At 42.2% G+C, this 21,059-nt stretch overlaps 1 protein-coding gene across 11 annotated transcripts; it reads left to right on the forward strand.

The window, feature by feature from the left end:
* Positions 1-18,317: 18,317 nt before the first annotated feature.
* On the forward strand, positions 18,318-20,050 carry LOC130499768 (structural maintenance of chromosomes protein 4-like). 11 transcript variants are annotated; one of them, XM_056994145.1, is made up of 7 exons: positions 18,318-18,529; positions 18,649-18,734; positions 18,889-18,971; positions 19,132-19,266; positions 19,360-19,447; positions 19,537-19,609; positions 19,724-20,050. In XM_056994145.1, exons 3-7 carry the CDS (start codon positions 18,942-18,944, stop codon positions 19,845-19,847), a joined length of 450 nt encoding a protein of 149 aa, XP_056850125.1. In that variant the 5' UTR covers positions 18,318-18,529; positions 18,649-18,734; positions 18,889-18,941; the 3' UTR covers positions 19,848-20,050. The 11 variants fall into 11 exon arrangements, with proteins under 11 accessions (XP_056850125.1, XP_056850126.1, XP_056850121.1 ...); XM_056994146.1 differs by having other exon boundaries at positions 18,912-18,971; XM_056994141.1 differs by having other exon boundaries at positions 18,318-18,500; positions 18,649-18,739; positions 18,912-18,971.
* The last annotated feature ends 1,009 nt before the right edge of the window (positions 20,051-21,059 follow it).

The raw sequence follows: 21,059 nt of genomic DNA on the forward strand, positions 1-21,059 counted from the left end.
GTTCGAGGTATCAATCGGGTCTAATCCAAGGTCCCCGGACTTAGAGATCAAACCCTAGCACTCAAAAACCTCAAGGTTCAATGAGAAAAAGCTTTGGGTTTTATAAACGGCCTTCGGGCCTAGGTAAGGGACCTCAAGGTTCAAGGCCTTAAGAACTTCTGAGTTCTATGGCTCAAAAACCTCATGGTTCAAACCAAGCTAGAACTCCAGGGTTCTAAGAAATGATCTTTCATTCCAAAACTAAAACAAAGGTTTTTTTTTTTAATATTGGATTATAAGGTCTAACGCTTTCCCGATAATTTCAGGTTCCAGTCAATCTACTAATAGGGCTCAGGTCCTAGACCCTAACATTCTCCTAAAAGTTAGGCTCTTCCTAAAGATCTATGATCATCCAGTATGTTCAGACCACTAATGGCTCCAAACAAGAGATGATACCAAGGCGCTGATCTAAGAGGCAAGTATGGAAGAATAAAGCAAAAACAATAAGTATTATTGGCTATCAAATGTCCTTATTCAGCGACAAAACCGTTGAAATCCAAGGAGAAAAGCAACAAAATGAATAAGAAAAGCATAGATAGTAAAAGAACCTCAAGGCCTAGGCCCTAAATGAGGCCATGACGGAGGAAAGGCGCCAAATCCACCTCTCCCATTCGCCGACAAGTGCAGGTTACTCTCTCCTACGGATCCCCAACGGTTGATACTCCTCTCCGACCATTTCTTCAGAAGATCCCAACGGGCTTGTTCTCGGTCCCGCTGCACGGTCAAGGCTTGATGAGTTATCACTTACCGAAGCTGGTTATTAAGCAAAAGAATATCTTCATGAGGCGGAACACGCCGGCGTAGACCAAGAAATCTGTTGCCCCCAGCATCTCTCAGGGACGAGGAGGTTGTGACCGAAGAAGCAAAAACGGACAGGGCGTGAGATCGTCTCCTTTCGAGGTTTGGCCCTACAATATTCATCATATATTGACGCTATCGAAGCCCTGGGAATCCCACCTGAAATCAACACAATAAGGAATCAGAATCGCATTCATGATCGTCAGAAGAAGAAGATTACGATACCCCAGATACGGCTGTGACGTACAGACAACGGGCTCATCAAGAACAGGATCAAACGGAATCGTCTAGGGATGCCCTTAGCCAATTTCACCAAGGTCTCTCAAGAGGGGATCATTGATCCAAGTACTACTGCAAAACCCAATATAAAATAAGATGGCAATTGAAGACTCATCCTAGTAAGAAAAAGGGAAACATACCAACAGATCGCCAAGATAGTGGATAAAGCGGAGTCCCGTTGACCTTCATGAACACATATCTCATGTTCTATGAATCATTTGAAGGGAAGCTCCCAGGGATACCCCTAGGAGGTTCATCCACCAAAGGTTCGCCATCTCGAGACCAAATTGGTAAAATCCTTTCTTGTCCGACAAAGGGACAAAGGAGTAAGAGTACAAGATTTCAGGCAGCCCGAAGGGGATGCCATGAAGATCAACCAGTACATGGACAGCCATCAGGGTGTGCCAGGATGCCGGCGTGAGCTGCGAAGGGGAGAACCCGAAGTACGACGACACCTCATCTATCAAGAAAGGAACGCCACCCCTGAAGCATGCTTCTAGATAGGCTTCATAAATAACTATTTTACCATTCTCACCATCAGGAGCCCGCTAGAATTTTTGCGCACACGTCAATTCTACTGAATCATGAAAAGATTACCTCTTTCAAATTTCGACAAGATCCTCCGCCTTGATGTCTGATTGAGGTCCATCCCTGATCTCATCTTCGAAGGAACGAAGGCGGCGTTCCCGCAAGGAAGCCATCGGGCATTCTTCATTGCCCGCCCTCGAGGTCTCTCCCGGAGGCAGGATAGGAGAAGCAAACAGATAATTAAAAAGGCGACGAGGCCTAACATGACCACCAACATGGGAAGCTGGGAACGCTCCAAGGAAAGTATGATAGTTCGTCATCTGTCTTGAGAAGGGTAGCAATTTCGGCTCGGGTTTGTGTCCTTCAAGGGATACCGGAGCATTCGTATATATATCCAAGAAGATTTTCCATTTTAATCACAAGAAGCGAAAAAAAGATCGGCAAAAAGGATACTCGCCAAGAAAAAGGAAAGGACGGGAATTGGAAAAATCTCATACGATTCCCTTTTTCAGGAAATTTCCAAAAAATCTCTCTGGAGACGATCCGCCGCCTTCACCGCGGCTAGGGTTTTCTGCTCGTTTCCTTTTTTACAACCGAGGGTCCATCCGATCGTATGGATTGCGTCATGCTAGACCGCCTCAGTTATCTATGAGGTCCACACGCCTTGGGCCTTTGAAGGGGGTCATCCCTTTCTCTTTTTTCCGTTTAGGATGAATTACAGTATATGGAGCCTCACGACATCATCTGCTCTAGCAATCAACGAGGTCCCGGCCTAAATCAGCATCAGAAGACACTGCATCTATAGCAATCTTCAGCCTAAGAGAAAATTACCAAGAAAAGGTCCAAGAACACATGTCATCCCTTTATTCCCATGAGAAAATTAAGGAATAAAGGGCAAACTGTTGGGCAAAAATATCCAAGTATAAGTTTTCTCCAGAGGGCCTTAACGGCCAGCCCTCTGCTTAAGAAGAAACCAAGGACCGACCTCTGCTATAGGTCCGACCACCTTGATCGGACCGGCCCTTGACGCATTATGGAAGACTTCCAAAGACTACAGCCGACATCTACAACTAAACTCTAGAACAAGAGATCGACTTTTCTAGGCTAAGAGATTAGGGTTTAGGCGACACTAAACTAGGTTTATACACCAACGTTGTAGTCCTGAATCAAAGAACTCAATAATACATCTCTTCAGCCTCAATTTATTATTCTTCATACAAACTCTTCTAGTGTTCTTTAGTACTAAAACGACCCTACATAAAAATACCATAACAACAACGCCTAACATGACCACCAACGCATGGAGCCTTTAATAAGGTTCAGTCCGAAATCAATAAAAAACCGTTTCTGTATATTTTTCGTATTTTGTTATTGAGCTGGACTCAACTAGGTTTAAGGTTTTTAGGTTGCTAGAGCTAGATAACTCGCTGACAGCACTTGCGGCTAAAGCCCTTATAATCCCTTGTAATGCCCGCAATGCTCTTACGCGGATTCGAAATAAGATCTACTGTTCTTTCTAAATTTTTTTTGTTATCCTCTCATATTTTCTGCGTCTATTTGGTTACTTGTTGTTGGCTTCGCAGAAATCTGGGACCTCTAGAAAATTGGGATTTTCCTAGTTTCCTTATTTATACGTTAATTTGACGGTACGAATTTTGGTTCTCATAGTTTGGCGCTAGAAGGAGGGTAGTCACGGATTATTCTTACTCATAGCCGCAAAACGCTTGATCAAAAAGACGTACGCATATATAAAAGACAAACTCGCAGCACTGACTGCCCCTATGGCCAACGCTTACGCAAACGCTGTAGTGTTCAACAAAATAGAAAACTTAGTCGTGACCTTCCGTCACAGGAAGAGCACTAAATCGAGCTCGCGATATTTCCCTCCAAACATAATGGGGCAACAATAAAATCTTTCCAACCCCGTGAAATTCTTCTTATTACCGAGTTGGAGAAATCTTAGCGCATAAGGGTTTGACCAAGACGATTTCTCTGAAAACATTTCGGAAAAGTAAAACTCGCTCCCCCAATAACTGCGGAAAAACCCTAGGTTACTCGCAGAAAGTTAAACTCAAAGACAAGCTCGGTCGCTATAGTGACCGAACACAAGACAAGCCCAGTCCCTATAGTGGCCGAGCATTGAACAAACTCTGTCGCTATAGCGACCGAGCAACGAACCAAGCTCGGTCGCTATAGCGACCGAGCCCGAAGACAAGCTCGGTCGCTATAGCGACCGAGCCCGAAGACAAGCTCGTTCGCTATAGCGACCGAGCACCAAGACAATTTTGGTCGCTATAGCGAGCCAATCTTGGTCGCTATAGAAACCCAGCCCCAAGATGAGTCCTCCACTGCGTTCTCCTTTTAATCCTCTTAGAAACGCCTTTCGTTTCGTCTCAATCGGAGTTTTCGTTGAGATTTTACGACGAAAACAAGTTGGACTCGTCTTGGCTCCCTTCCACTCGTTATAGCGACCGAGATGACATCCTCACTCGCTATAGCGACCTGTCAGGCCTCAAAGGAATCCTCCTTTGTGTTCTCCTTTGATTCCTCTTCGAAACGCCTTTCGTTTCGTCTCAATCGGAGTTTTTGTTGAGATTTTACGACGAAAAAAGTTGGACTCGTCTTGGCTCCCGTCCACTCGCTATAGCGACCAAGATGACATCCTCACTCGCTATAGCGACCTGTCACGCCTCAAAGGAGTCCTACTTTGTGTTCTCCTTTGATTCCTCTTCGAAACGCCTTTCGTTTCGTGTCAATCGGAGTTTTCGTTGATTTTAGGACGAAAACATGTTGGACTCGTCTTGGCTTGCTGTCACTCGCTATAGCGACCTGTCAGACATCCTCACTCTCTATACCGATCTGTCAGGCCTTAAGGAGTCCTCCTTTGTGTTCTCCTTTGATTCCTCTTCGAAACGTTCTTTGTTTCGTCTCAATCGGAGTTTCCGTTGAGATTTTACGACGAAAACAACTCCCATCCACTCGCTATGGCGACCGAGATGACATCCTCACTCGCTATAGCGACCTCTCAGGCCCCAAAGGAGTCCTCCTTTGTTTTATCATTTGATTCCTCTTCGAAACGCCTTTCGGTTCGTCTCAATCGGAGTTTTCGTTGAGATTTTACGACGAAAACAAGTTGGACTCGCCTTGGCTTGCTGTCACTCGCTATAGCGACCTGTCAGACATCCTCACTCGCTATATCGACCTGTCAGGTCTCAAAGGAGTCCTCCTTTGGGTTCTCCTTTGATTCCTCTTCGAAACACTTTTCGTTTCGTCTCAATCGGAGTTTCCGTTGAGATTTTACGACGAAAACAAGTTGGACTCGTCTCGGCTTTCATTTCGATCAGAACGATCGGAAAAGTTACAATTAAAAAACTCGGAAGGTCCGGCTAACGAATGGATTGCAATTCATCGTATAAAACAATTACAGTTATTCCAAAACACCAATCATCTTAACTATACGAGGAACTCGGATTCCTTCGGAAGACCGATACCATTACCGTACTTCTTCCAAACAACTCTTCTGTGCAACTCCCGTTGTGAATGTGGTTTGTCTCGACTCTGTCCCGACCAGCTCGCCATCGTTCTCAACCAGTTTCGAAAAAATTGAGTGATTTCTATAAAATCACTCGAAACTTAAAACGGTTAACGAAGATTAAACAAAGCCAAAACGAGAGATCATATCCCCCACTGCTAAGACGTTTTCTGACACCTAAGATTTCGCTCGGTGCGGACTCTCGACTGTTGTCTACTAAGCTTACTTTCGAAAAACTACTCAAAACTTCTTCGGGTCAATCCGACGGAAACGAGAAAGTTTATGATTAAGTTTAGTCACCAAATTTACGCCTCGCCGCAGCAAGGATTTCTGATATTAAGTTCGATAACATTTACGGAACACTTTTCGTAAAATAATTGGAGGGATCCTAAGTAGCTGCAGTAAACACATAGAGGAGGAACAGGAGGTAACACGTCCTTAATCAAGCCCATAACTGATCAGAACAAGCTTAGAAGAAAACTAGAGAAACTGGTGGTGGTTAAAGAGAAGCCAGAACTAGAGAATGGGTATGGGGACCAAACCACACGACCACCTGACAAAAAGGAGGTTAAATTGAGAGTACATGGTCTCATGTTCATGAGCAGGACGTGTGTAAGATCATTCTGGAGAGAATCAGCCAGCCTTAAACTCAACAAGGTGGAGGAATCATCTGCCTTAGAAGCTACATACCTTGAGAAAAGTTCCAAGTTGTTGTTGAGACATGAGGAAGGATTGCAGAGCCTTGTGTTTGACCCTGGAGGGATTGGAGAAGTGAGGATATCTCTCAAGGCTAGATCATGCAGTATGGTGTTTAGTGATCAATGTTTTATCATCCGACAGAGCTTGGATTTGAGGACAATCCTTATAAAGGAGGAGAGGATGGTGCAGCCATGAGTAGAGACATTGGAGAGCTGAGTGAGTCTGACGAGGGAGAGCTAGACTTGAGCGAGCAAAGAAGAGCCAGACTTGAGCAGAGAAGAGCCAGACTTGAGCAGTGAAGAACCAGACGAGCTAGCCAGCTTGTGGACTGGACCAGAAACCGATTAAGGCTGAGAATACAAGTGGAGAGTCTCAAATACTTAGCCAATTTCGTGGATACAAGACCAGGAGGAGAGATTCAAGATAAACCAGCATGTTGGTTTAATATAATTGCAATGTAATTAGGCTGAGCTTATTTGGTTTTCATTGGTTTTCACTTAATTCAAACCAGAGACAAATTAGGATTAGTAAACCAATTTTAATTGGAATTAGGAGGGGATTTCGAAATTGCTAACCAAATTGGTTAGGTTAGACCTTGTTTTTCTTTTAAAACTCACGGCAGCAGCCAAGAGAGAGACATCTTTGAATCTATTAATTTTTTCAGCAGTGTTGCTTGCTTTGTCTTGACCTTTCTCTGTTCAGCTCAAGAACATTGATCTCAATTAAAGGAAGGAATTCCTTTGTGAATCCATTTTAGACAATACAAGGTGATCTTGTGTCTTTGAGTAGCAACACATCTCTGTCGCCATATCCATAGCACTAGAGAGAAGTCCACACGTCCAACCGAGTGCTAGTAGCCTCCAGGACACCCTCTTCCATTACCTTCAAGTGATCCAGAAGCAGAAGCCACACCCAGGCTGCACCAAGTGGTATCAGAGCCACTTGAAGGTTAGGGTTTGAATTTTTCACCTAGGAGCAAGAAATCTATCAGTTACTTAGAGATCTTCTATGTCTGGATATGAAGAAGATCTTACAATTCCATTCTTCTATGGGAAGATTGATACAGAGGCATACTTTGATTGGGAAAAGAAGATTGAGTTTCTCTTTGGACTCCAATACTACACTGAAAAGAAGAAGATATGTCTAGCAGTAAGTGGACTCTATGGAATTGCATTCACATGGTGGCAAAGAGTTTCTCAGACTAGGAGATTTAAAAAAAATCACAAATTACTTCATGGTTTGAGAGAAGAGCTTGATGAAGAAAAGATTTGTCTCGCAATGGAAACTTCCTGAACTAAAATCAGGAGCAGCAACAAAGCTTACTAATTTAGATCAGCCTGCCTATTGGTCTGAATTGCCATCAAAACCAGCTGAGAGAAGATCTGTGGTTCCTGATCTATCATTGAAAAGAGAGGAGGAAAAGCTGCAAGCTTCTATATTAGCTTCACCAAAAGAACAGATTGAGGAGAGTCATGAAACTGAACCAGAACCAACGACTCTTTGTCTAAAACTAGAGGAGGAGGCACAAGTTGCAGAAGCTGAGTGTGGCCACGTGCCTGACCAAAGAAAACAAGAAGAAAAAGTTCCTGGAGGGTCATCTAAAGCTCTTGAATTGGTGCTTTCTGCTGTTGAGCAAGGTGATAGCTGTAAGTGTTTAACTTGTGAATTTCTGATCAGACCTATGGTATGTCTTCAGCTTAGCTTAGTGGAGCATCTGAGAGTTGTCAAGGGACTGCAACAAGTCGTTTTTGAACCAGGAGGAAGCTTGAGTGTTAGTAGAAGAAGAAAGAACTTTCTAGGTCAGAAAACAGTTTCATACAACCTTGATTTGCAAGGTTCATTCACTCCTCAAGAACAAGATTTGAAGTCAAATCTTTTTGAAGGGAGAGAGGATGGAGTGATCCTAAGTAGCTGCAGTAAACATAGAGGAGGAACAGGAGGTAACACGTCCTTGATCAAGCCCATAACTGATCAGAACAAGCTTAGAAGAAAACTAGAGAAACTGGTGGTGGTTAAAGAGAAGTCAGAACTAGAGAATGAGTATGGGGACCAAACCACACGACCACCTGAGAAAAATGAGGTTAAATTGAGAGTACATTGTTTCATGTTCATGAGCAGGACGTGTGTAAGATCATCCTGGAGAGAATCAGCCAGCCTTAAACTCAACAAGGTGGAGGAATCATCTGCCTTAGAAGCTACATACCTTGAGAAAAGTTACAAGTTGTTGTTGAGACATGAGGAAGGATTGCAGAGCCTTGTGTCTGACCCTGGAGGGATTGGAAAGTGAGGATATCTTTCAAGGCTAGATCATGCAGTCTGGTGTTGAGTGATCAAGGTTTTATCATCCTACAGAGCTTGGATTTGAGGACAAATCCTTATATAGGAGGAGAGGATGATGCAGCCATGAGTAGAGACATTGGAGAGCTTAGTGAGTCTGACGAGGGAGAGCTAGACTTGAGCAGAGAATAGCTAGACTTGAGCGAGCAAAGAAGAGCCAGACTTGAGCAGAGAAGAGCCAGACTTGAGCAGTGAAGAACCAGACAAGCTAGCCAGCTTGTGGACTGGACCAGTAACTCGATTAAGGCTGAGAGTACAAGTGGAGAGTCTCAAATACTTAGCCAATTTCGTGGATACAAGACCAGGAGGAGAGATTCAAGATAAACCAGCCTGTTGGTTTAATATAATTTCAATGTAATTGGGCTGAGCTTATTTGGTTTTCATTGGTTTTCATTTAATTCAAACCAGAGACAAATTAGGATTAGTAAACCAATTTTAATTGGGATTAGGAGGGGATTTCGAAATTACTAACCAAATTGGTTAGGTTAGACCTTGTTTTTCTTTTAAAACTCACGGCAGCAGTCAAGAGAGAGACATCTTTGAATCTATTAATTTTTTTCAGCCGCGTTACTTGCTTTGTCTTTAGCTTTCTCTGTTCAGCTCAAGAACATTGATCTCACTTAAAGGAAGGAATTCCTTTGTGAATCCATCTTAGACAATACAAGGTGATCTTGTGTCTTTGAATAGCAACACATCTCTGTCGCCATATCCATAGCACCAGAGAGAAGTCCACACGTCCAACCGAGTGCTAGTAGGCTCCAGGACACCCTCTTCCATTACCTTCAAGTGATCCAGAAGCAGAAGCCATACCCAGGCTGCACCAATAATACTCGACCATATTTCACGAGAAAGATTTTGTACAATTAAACTCGACAAGATTTTTACGAAACGACTTCCCGTAAAATTAACTCGGCAACATTTGTGGAATAACTCTCGAAAAATAAAAAGCTCGACAGCGTTTTAGGAAACAGCATTCGTAAGATCAAGCTCGGCCATATTTTACGAAACATCATTCATAAAGCCAAACAATATGGTATCTGGAACATGACCAGTTCGCTCATAGCCTGACAAACTGAGAGCCTCACTCGAGTGATGCCTTGAGCATTGACCCGTCTTTCCAGAACGCCCCTCTTTGCCTGCTTCTCCTTCCTCTGGTTCAACGATTTCGTAAATATTCTTCAGAAAAAAATGCAATATGATTTTAGCAGAGTCTGCCACGTTGAGTCGAAAACGTCTATTCATAATTTTCAATAGACTCTTCAACAATATACAAAGCGCACCTGGTCAATTTGGTAAAATCAGAGATACGAAGAAACGGGGATAGGAACTTGGACATTGATATCCCTTCCTCATTCTGATATTCTCGTCAGAATTTCGTCGAAATCCAATTCATATGAAATTCCACTGACTCTTCGAAGTCCTTTGACGTTGAATCGAAAGTGGCCATTCCTAAACGCCTAATAGAACTTTCTATAAATTACTAACTCATACTCGCAAGAATCCTTCGAGAAAATACACACCTGTTCTTGTAACTAACGCTACGAAAGTAGACATTTAGGTCATAAGACAAGAGGAGAAGAGGAAGGAAGAAGAGGAAATCTCGAATCATCAATGAGACTAAGGTACGTCCGACTTAGAAAATTCTGTCAAAGTTTTAATTTTTTGGTAGGAAAGGAATGAAAACGTCTTCAAAACTGCCGCATAATTTAGGAAATTTAGAACCTAGGTGGATAGTCTAGCAAGCTAAGTTTTAGGCAAATTTTCCAGTCTTGTTCCATTGTTCCTTGATTTTCCAGGCAGAGCATGCAACCCGATCTAGTCTCTCGAAAAACCGAGAAATGATCGCCACACATTATAAGGCACACTCATCCTACTTCCTAAAGAAAGAAAAACCTTCAAAAGAACGGTTAACCGGTTTTCTTTCGTAAAATAAAATAATGGATCCAATGGAGATCTGTCATAGATAATTTTTCTGCATAAGGTTGCTGATTCCTGCTTTACTACCCTCGGTTACGTCCAAGCAGGAAATGACCCTGCAACCAAATCCGCACATATTCTACGACGATCCTTTACCAACAACTTCTTTGGTTATACGGCTGAACCTAGCCTCCAATCCAAAACTACTGAGCGACCATCGCTCCAACCGCTTAACGGCTAATTGCTAAACGACAATCCACGATTTGTCGTGAAACGCAAAGTGACTATTATGCAAGCAGTTTGTCATGTAACCCAGAATCAGAAATCATACGATGAATTATTCGTAACGAAACTCAGTCATAACAACCATATGGTTAACGGAAGATTTAAACTTATCATCAATCGATTAAGTTCTATACGCCCCGAAAAACGCGGCATAAAAAGAAACAATCGTAACAAAGCTCCTAAAACTATACGAGTCATTCTTAAAAAATACACAAAATAAATCACTCGGGAGGCCACACTACTTCTCTGAAACAAATTTACGCGACCCTTCGGTCCTAGTTTCTGGATCAAAAATCGAACAATTCAGCGCCAAAACTGAAACAACAATTTTTGGCTGCAAAAAATCGCAAAACACCTCCAAGCCCGCGAACATTTCAAACACGAAATGCGGCACAAGGAAAACTCAATCTTCGGCACTGCGAGACGTCACTAACGCTCGAAGGATATTTTTTCCTCAAAACATTCCAGACGAAATTCTCGTCTCAGGAACTCTAAACTATAACACACCTTCAAAACGGTATCATATCGTTGTTGCTGATCACTACAAACGAACTCTAATGTCCTAAACAGACAAGCCGCCTTTAAAAGAGTAGGCTCTCTTACATCCGACAAGGATAACATAGCGCGCTATACAAGAAAACCGAAATTTCGTTTAGCGCTTCCTAACGGAAGTAGCTCTATTTGTACCCAGACAAATCATATAAGCCGACAACACTTTGCGGATTTTAAAACAGTACGAGTCAGGTTAAAATCGCAAACAGGCAAAACGAATGCCGATTTGTCATCGCAAAGCCTCAGTCTGAGAGTAAACCTAGGTCTTGCCCTAAAACAAGCCTTGCTGGTACTTAACATCTCACAGACATAGTATCAACACCCGATACGAGATCCCAAAACTTGTCTCTTCACTTAAGTCTATCCGTTTCACGAACCTTCGCGTAAATCAGTAAACAGCGAAAAATCTCGCTTTGTACAATCGATGGATACAGTGATAATCTGAGAGGCAGGAATGAGACGACAACTCACACCCTGTCTCTCTAACTTCGATAAACAGAAGTTCTCTCGATTTATACAGACCACGATTTAATAGAATTGAGCAAAATATTTTTAAGGCCAAACTTGGCCAAAGTAAACAGCCTCCGAGGCCACTCTTGCGGCCGACAAAGGTCCAATACGAAATACCATCGGCAGCAACATGCTCGAAATTCACTACGCTACACATAACTAGACGATAAAGTCTTGCTGGAAAACATGTCATAAGGATCTTAAGCTTCAAAACGAACTACGGAAGGCTTGATACCTACAACAAGGGTACGTAGGCAGCCTTTGAAAGGCGCAGCCACCAAAAAAAATGTGAAGTTTTATTTCGTCAATGTTTGTCTACGAATCTTCGGATACAAACTTCGTCCAACATTCCTATCTTGCCTAACTCGCCTAACCGCACGCTAGAATCCAATCGACGATCCGCGATTCTAACGGGCTGGGGGGCTAACTGTTGGGGTAAAAAACGGCCACGACGAAGTTGGCATCCAAATATCCGTAAAAAAATTATTAACTTAAGAATTTCTACATTTTAAAGAAAGGAAAACTTATACGAAAAACTTGCGGGAAAATCAACGATTTAAGAATCAAAGATTTCTTAAATCACCGATTTCATTAAATCAACGATACGATATTATCGAAGGTCCAAACATCCGCAAACAAACATCCTAAAAGCATCTTAGCATCGCGATGGTTTCGGACGCTTAGACGATGGATTTCAGTCCACGGCACAAATCCGGTCGCAATGGCGATCGAGTCACGAACAAGAACTCGATTACAGCTCGGTCGCTATAGCGACAGAGCGGAAGTGCATCAACCATTTTTCCGAAACGTCCAAAGTCTTCCGAAACGACGATACGACGTAAAACTATGCACTCTCGACTATCCTTATAACAATCCTCCGCAAGCCACGGCTAATCATTTCTTGATTTCTCGATCAAATGGGATCTTCAGCTCGGTTTACGATGAAACCGCGGAAACTTAACTTTATCGGAGAAATCGTAACAAACGTCTCCAACCAAAAGACGGCCCAAAGGGTCCTAAACTTGATTCCAGGCCCACTTACGATTTCTTAAAATCCCATAAATCTTATGACGGTTTATGCTTGGAGGATAAACATCAGTTTCTGCGGATAAATGGAAACTTTCCGCAGATAATCATGAAGATCGGAAAAAATGGAATATCTCCATTTTTTGGATTATGACGGCTTAAGGGCAAAAGAGGAAGGCATAAACCGACCTAGGAGGGAGTATATAAGGAGTTCAAGGCGAGAGGCATAGGGGAACTTTTTAAGACTTATAATTCTAAGCACTTAGAAACTTAGGCTTTATTCTCGTCAAGTTCGGTTTCTATGACTGGCACTGAATTACTAGACGAACTCGCCCAGGAAGTTCGATCTCTTGTCCAGCTCTATCAATTGAACTACGTTCGGCTTGATCCTCGAAAGGGGTACTTAGGCAGCCTTTAATAAGGTTCAGTCCGAAATCAATAAAAAACCGTATATGTATCTTTTTCGTATTTTGTTATCGAGATGCGACTCAACTAGGTTTAAGGTTTTTAGGTCGCTAGAGCTAGATAACTCGCTGACAGCACTTGCGGCTAAAGCCCTTATAATCCCTTGTAATGCCCGCAATGCTCTTACGCAGATTCGAAATAAGATCTACTATTCTTTCTAAATTCGTTTTATTATCTTCTCATATTTTCTGCGTCTATTTGGTTACTTGTCGTTGGCTCCGTAGAAATCCAGGACCTCTAGGAAATTAGGGTTTTCCTAGTTTCCTTATTTATATGATAATTTGACAGTGCGAATTTCGGTTCCAACATTGCTGCGAAAATTGTTCTCCCTCTGCTCCTTGGCCCAAGCTATATTTATATACTCCTCCTTAGGTTGGTCTATCTCCCCTTGGGCCAAATCTATCGCGAATCGGGCTTTTTCCATTTTCTTCGATCTTCGTGTTTATCGGGAAACTTGATGTTTATCTTTGGGAAACTTGACATTTATCTTTGGAAACTTGACGTTTATCTTTTATGTAAAGATAAAGACAAACTGTCATGTCTATCTCAAACTTGATCTTCTAAAAATCGTCAGCGGGCCGTTTAGTCGCGTTTGGGTCCTTTCGGGCCGTCTTTATACCTTCGACGTTTTTTACGATTTTACGAGAAGGTACTCGTCGTTGTATCGGTTTTCCGAACGAATCTCAATTACTCGTATAGTTGAGATGATTGTTGTTTTAGAATAACCGTAATCGTTTTATACGATGAATTGCAATCCATTCGTTAATTGAACCTTCCGAATTTTTCCGTAATTTTCCTGATCGTTCCGATCGAAGCGAGATGGGTGTTTTAGATTCACGGTTTTAAGGAGTTGTACTATGTGACTCCGAGCAAGGATGCAATGTATGTGATTGGACAGGAATCAGGTGCATTTACGAGGAATTGGCCGCACTCACTAGACGACCCGCAGCACGGCACGCAGGACCACGGCGTGGGCCCTACCGCCGGTGCCCGGGGCCACGGTGTGGGCGCCAGGGGCCGTGCAGTGGCCTCAACCGCCGGCGTCTGGGGACGTGCGGTGGGCGCAACCGTCGGCGCCCGGGGCCGTGCGGTGGGCGCAACGGCCGGCGCCCGGGGCCGCGGTGTGGGAGCAACCGCCGGCGCCCGTGGCCGTGGTGTGGCCGCACCCGTCGGCGAGTAGACCCGTGCTCGTCGGGTAACCCGTTTCGGCTATTCGTTTTCTTGGTTTTTTGAGGTTTTGAGCACCTCTTGGTTTTTTCCGAGGACTTTCGGGTATCGATTTCGTCTTGACCGATTTTGACCCCAACAGTTAGCCCCCCAGCTAGCTAGGAACCGTGGTGTTTTGGTAACAGTTCCTAGCTTGCGGTATAGCTCATTTAGGAAGTTGTGAAGACGTAATCGTTTGCCGAAAGTCGGAGTGAATAGTAACTTTTATTCTTTATAAAGATGGAGTAAGAAATTTTTTTAATCATTCTTACTTCATCCAAGAATTTTACTCTCTTAAGAATTCTCTCTTTTCTCAAAGAACATGTCTTCAAGAACAAGATCTTCAAAGAGGAATTCCACATCTCACTCATCTTCGGGCGATTCACCTGACGTGGTTGTTATGGTATTTTGTGATAGGGTCGTTTTAGTACTACAGAACACCAGGAGAATTGAATTAGAGATAAGAGATTAGACTGGAAGATGTTTATTGAGTGAATTTGATAGGGACTCAACGTGTTTGGTGTGAGAACCTAAGTTATAGCCGCCTAAACCCTAATCTCCTAAGTCTAGAAAAGTCGATCCCTTATTTTAAGGTTTGGGTTCCCCTTTTATACTTCTAGATGTCGGCTGTAGGCTTAGGAAGTCTTCCAAATTAATAAAAATAGAAGTTTCTCCTTAGATAGAAAACTTCCATTTTTTCGTCAAGGGTCGGTCCGATCAAGGGGATCGGGCCTACCAAGGGGATCAGGCGTTGAGTCCTTCTTGAGCAGGAGATCCGTCCTTGAGTCCTTCTTGAGCAAAGGATCCGGCCTTCAAGGCCCTATCTGGAGGCTGGAGAAAAACTATGCCTGGATATTTTTCCTCAACAGTTTGCCCCTTATTCCTTTATTTTCTCGTGGGAATCAAGGGATAACGTGTGTTCTTGTCTTGGTTTTATCTTAGGCCGGAGACTGCTTAAGGTACTGTGTCTTCTGATGTTGCTTTAGGCATGGACCTTGTTGATGACAAGGGTAGATGGTTCCATGAAATTCCATCACTAATGGAGAAGAGATGGAAGGAATGACCCCCTTTAAAGACTTTGAGATATACGGGCCTTGCGCATGGAACATGTTTCGGAGATGTGGGCTTCGCGAAAAGGCCCAGTGATGGTTGAGCTTTCTCCTTTGGCGTTCTTTTGGCTGCGTGACGACTCCCCCGAGGCGCGTGGTCGTCACTCTTTTGGGCTTCATCTCTCTCTTTTTCGAGATCAAACCCATCTCCCTCATTCTTCTTTTATTTTCTCCTCCTTTCTCTTTCAAGAACTTTTCACGGCGGCTTCCTTCCTCGAAGATTCTCCTTCGCTTCTCGACAGGTAGCAGTCTCCTCTCTCTTCTCTTTACTAGATCGTCCTTAGTAATGTCCGGTGAACCCCTTAGTAAAACCTTAGGCTCCTCCCCCGTAAGCTATAGGGCTAGATCTAGGAGCTTAGATCCAATGAGTTCTTCTTCCCATTCCCCTATCTATGCAATTGAGGTGGAAAGTCCTCGGCTTGATAAAGTCGAGAATATCTCCTCCGATGATGAAACCGAGGAACCCTTGTCGACAGGTTCGGTTTCTAGGATTAAAGATATAGAGATTGAGGAGTGGAGGAAGAAGTACGATCTTCCTCAGGAACTCGTCTTCCGGGTCCTGGGTCCTTTTGATAGGATCTCGGATTTCGGAGTTGACGAGGTTCCGGTTTATGAAGCGTATTTTGATGCGGGATTCCGGGGTCGCGTTCCTTCCGCTTGGAGGACGTTGATTGCGATTCATAACCTGAGTGACCTAGAGGACTTGACGTTAGGAGTGAGCGAGGTCCTTTATTCGTACTACGTCGCTCCCTTGCTTGGAGCGAGAGGGAATTACTATTTCCATCCTCTGGGCGGTAACGCATTGGTCAAGGACATTGAGAAAGAACCGAGGAAACGTCACTCGAGCTTTAGTGGTAGATGGGCAGAGAAGTTCGCCTTTATATATCTTCCTGGCTTCTCTTCGATTTGGCACATAGTGTATAGGTTATCACTCTTTTGCGAGGATCTTCAATTGGAATACTCACTTGTTTCTTCTCTTTCTTTGGAGATATTCCTCGTGCTCCTATACCAGAAGGAAAATAAGTAGTTGATCAAGCTCTCGAAGTTCCCCTTCAACGTCGTCAAGTCGAGTTCCTTCTCAGTAAACAAGTCCTTGACAATGCAGTATTTGGGGTAAGCTCATTGCGTTATGCATCTTTTGATTGCTTGATTTGCTGATCACAAATGTTCATATCCTTTAGGTAACATGTCTGGATCGACGAGATCAAGCTATGGATGCCTTCACCAAGGCCATGGAGAAACTCTCGGCTAAGAAGCCTGCTCCTAAGGGTGCTGCTTCAGGTGATGATGATGTCTTGATCCTCAGGAGTGGCAAGCGTAAGGGTTCTTCTAGCTCAGCCCCCTGTGTCACTAAGAAGAAGACTCGGGCTTATGGGTCCAGCGTGAAGGCTTCACTGCAGCCTTGCGAGGACCTATCCAAGGTGTTGGCTGATCTCTCTTCTAAAATGTTCGCCGAGAGCGCCTGCTTTCTTCCTTCAGGGGATATCTCGAAGGCCATTGAATCTGTCCAGTTTGATCTTCTCCAGGTATGCCGTAGAATTTTTATTATCTTTTGTTGTATGTGTTAATGACCATCGTGATTTCTTTGCAGGCAATGTCTCAAGTTCATCATCTCGGATATATGATGAATGAGCAATCATCCAAGGTGGAGGTGGAGAATTTGACTACTCGACTTCGGGAGGAGAAGGACAAGGCCTTGGCTCTAGGGAAGGAGCTTAAGTCTCTCAAAATCAAGCTGAAGAATTCTAAGGAGATGGAAGCTGCCACTGCCGCGGAGAACGCTACCCTGACGAGTCAGCTTGAGGAAGCCAGGGAGGAGCTGTGTGGATTGAAGGCTGAGAGAGAGTCCTTTGAGGACGAGAAGCTGATGGCTGTGAGCGGGGCAAAGGTGGCTGCTCGTTGGGAGCTGAAGAGGAAATGGCTCAAGGAGTAGACCAGCGGATGGAATCTAGCGGTGGAGTTCGAGAGGTACAAGACGGTGAAGATCTCTGAGGCCAAGATGAGTGGGTTGCCTCCTCCAACGTTCGACGACGAGCCACCTCTCCCTGAAGAAGACGTGACTGAGAAGAGCACCCCTGCCGCGCTTGATGATCCGGCTGTTTCTCCAGAAGCTTGATCTCCTCATCTCTAAAACTTTTAAGTTTTTTTGTTGCGCCCTTTGGGCCCTTGTTGTTGTCTTTCCCTTCGGGGCTTTATTTTCAAACTCTTAGGCCTTCGTGCCTCTTACCTCTTTATGCACTTGATCCCCGTGGATTGTAGACTCTATTTATCTGCCTTCTTTACGTTTCTTGTCTTGCTTTTACGCTTTTGAATGGTTATCCTTTGTTAAGAAATGTGTATAGGCGAGTCTCGCAAGTGAGGGTATCTTATCCTATCTTCGAGATAGGGGAATTCCCTATTCGGGTTATGGGCCCAAAGGCCGACCAAAATCAAGATAAGATCAGAAGGACCTAAGGTGTTGATTGCCTTGTTTCCAAAATGATGTCGCTCTGGATTTTCAAGATTCAAGGCCCATTCGATGCGCATAAACCGCTAGGAAGGGCATGACCCTTGAGGAGATTTCAGATTCTAGGACCCGGGTTTTGCTTGGCTGAGACCTGAAATAATTTGGAGAAGCGTCAGATAATATAATCCCGTATTAAAAAAACCTTAGTTATTAGTTGTAGAATGAAAGATCCTTTCTTAGAACCCTAGAGTTCTAACTTGGTTTGAACCCTGAGGTTTTTGAGCCATATAACCCGGAGGTTCTTAAGGCCTTGAACCCACTACAGGAAATGTGAGTATTAATAGCATCCGATTATAGCGTTTTTGACAATTATGCTATTGTATACTAGCACCGGCTTTTTTAATTGCGTTTACAAATTTAAAACGCTATAGTTGGTATCGCGGGAAAATAAATTTTATTAGCCGCGTACTTTACTAAGTGTAGGCGCCTTACTATTTCAGATTTAAAATTAAACGCTATGGTAAATGTTAAATATCTCAAATTTTAGTCAAAAATATTTTAATCTTTGACCAGGCTTTATACACACAAAAAAAAATCAATACTCTCCTCTGTCACATTATGAGAAATCAGCCGATGTTTGTGTTTAAAAAAAAGGAGAAGGAATCAGCCGATGGAAGAAGAATCGACCGAGCAGCTTCTCTGTATTTTGACAAATCCTCCTCCTCCTCCTTTTGATGTCACGCTCGCCGTCCAACCACCACCACCACACCATGTTTCGATCCTCTCTCTCTCTATCTCTTTGTTGGGTTTCGAATCTTACCTCATCCCGATCTGTCGAATATGATTCTCAGCCAAAAAGACTTCTCCTTTATCTTTTCTTGGAGGATTAACGTTGCGTTTACTTTCGTTTTTTTCATCAGGCGTTCACAGTTGAAAGCTTGAAAATGGTGTGGTTTCCAGCTGGTTCTAGAGTGACGAGGATTGCTGTTCAAATGATCCTTAATCAGTATGGTTAATATTACTTCCTCTTGATTCTTACTTCTTTTTGTGTATGTTCCCTTATTATTCATTGTTTATGCTAGATTGATAGGACCAAAAAAGTTCTGTATCTGGAACTCACAAAGTTGATTTTTTGTTCATCCAATTGTGGTTTTCTGAAGGTTGAAAGTGCTAATGGTTGTAGATTGTGGGAGATGGATATCTCGAGAGACGAATGCTAGAAATGAACAGGAAGAGATTAACGGTTGTGAAACATTGTTTAAAACTGAAAGAAATGTATCTGTCTATGAATTGTGACTTGCTTTGCAAAGATTACAACTTGAGCTTAAATCTTTTCTTTTCTCCGCATATCTTATACATCTTATCTATTTCTACTGATTAATTATACAAGTATTATGCTGCAGATGATCACTTTAAGAGGTGATGCAGAGCTCGAGCTTGTGGACTCGCTGGACCCTTTCTCAGAAGGTGTGGTGTTCAGTGTGAGACCTCCTAAGAAGAGCTGGAAGAACATTGCAAACTTGTCCGGTGGTGAAAAGGTCTTTGAGAAAACAGCAATTCATATCTTTACACTTCATCTCACCAGCCTGTCTTCAACTCTTTTAAATGACTTCTCTATCTTTTACTTGCAGACACTTAGCTCACTCGCACTAGTCTTTGCACTCCATCACTACAAGCCTACACCACTATACGTCATGGACGAAATCGACGCCGCTCTTGGTAACACTTCCATTCCTCCATTGTAATATTATCTGCAAACTCAGTTAACTTGTGAATGAAAGTTTAACTCATTTTTTTTCTCTCACTAGATTTCAAGAATGTATCAATCGTTGGACACTATGTGAAGGACCGTACTAAAGATGCTCAGTTCATTATCATCAGGTCAGTCCAGTGTCCTACTTTATTCCAATTGACATGAGATAAATCAGTTTTTTTCACACTCTGGAACCTGATGTAAAAGATGTTTTGAGATCTAATATGTGAAACATGGTGCAGTCTGAGGAACAACATGTTTGAGCTAGCAGATAGATTGGTGGGAATATACAAAACAGATAACTGCACAGAGAGCATTACTATCAACCCTGGAAGCTTTGCAGTTTCTCAGAAAACGTCTGCTTAAGTCTACCAAATGAACAACATCTCTACATGAACCAATTTTTCTTTTTGGTGTATGCTTGTATTAACAAAATCATTGTATTGTAATGGTTTCTTTGTGTGGTGTTTTTCTACTGTTAGTTACATTTGCTTGCATCATTTTATAAATGATGGAATTAACAATATCGGTAGTTTAAGTTATATAACCTAAAGTATGTTTGTATATCACGCCTACTTGTAGACAAATCTAATAATGGTCAAATCATTTGCATAATTATTGTATTTTCTAAGAAAATACGTCTTTAGGATTGAGACAAGATGAGGATGATTAACACCATTAATCAGACAATTAAAGTACGATTTTTACTAATAAGAATTAAGAAGCACAAGTAGCATCAATGTGAGTATAGTGGTTTACTAAGATGAATAGTACACCAAAACATGTAAAACATATTTGAAACGTGTATATATATCATGAAAGTTATGTTACAAAAATAGATCAAAACCCTAAACATTGTTACCCTAAACCCTAAACATGGTTTTTATACACTAAACATAAACTTGATCAAAACTTCAATCCAATCTTAAACTTAAAGTCAAAGTTTATCCATTTTAAAAATCTAATCTTAAATTTAAATTCTAAACCTCAAACACTAAATCCTAAATCTACACTCTATATCTATAATACCCTATACCCTAAAATTAAACTCTACATACAAAATCACAAATCCAATCTTAACTAATTTATAATAGAAACTTTAAATCAAAACTCCAAGTATATTATAAAAATAAAATCATACATCTAATCATACATCTTAACCCTAACCCCTAAACCACATATCTCATTTTAACATATATCATAACATTAAATCTTGATTTTTAAATAAATTATAAGTCCGTAAATTAACTAAAATTTCAAATAAAAATTTAGATTTCATATTTTAAATTATTATATCAAAGTATTTAAAGCTTAGATAATTTTTAGTAATAGATAGAAATAAATAAAAGAGAATTTATATTGTCTTTTTTTCTGAACCACTGATTGATTTGAATCAAAGGCCCAAAATCATTTCTGTATCAATCCTCGTCCTTTATTTCTATTGGTCAGTTATGGTTATGACATTGATCACCCATCTGCACCCTTGGATTGACATTGAATCGACGGTTGATCTTAATTATTCATTTATTCATTTTTTACTATCTTTTCAGATCTACGAGTCGTCCCCGAGAAGCAGAG

The sequence above is a fragment of the Raphanus sativus genome, chromosome 9 (assembly GCF_000801105.2).
Source record: "Raphanus sativus cultivar WK10039 chromosome 9, ASM80110v3, whole genome shotgun sequence".
Taxonomy (NCBI): Eukaryota; Viridiplantae; Streptophyta; class Magnoliopsida; order Brassicales; family Brassicaceae; genus Raphanus; species Raphanus sativus.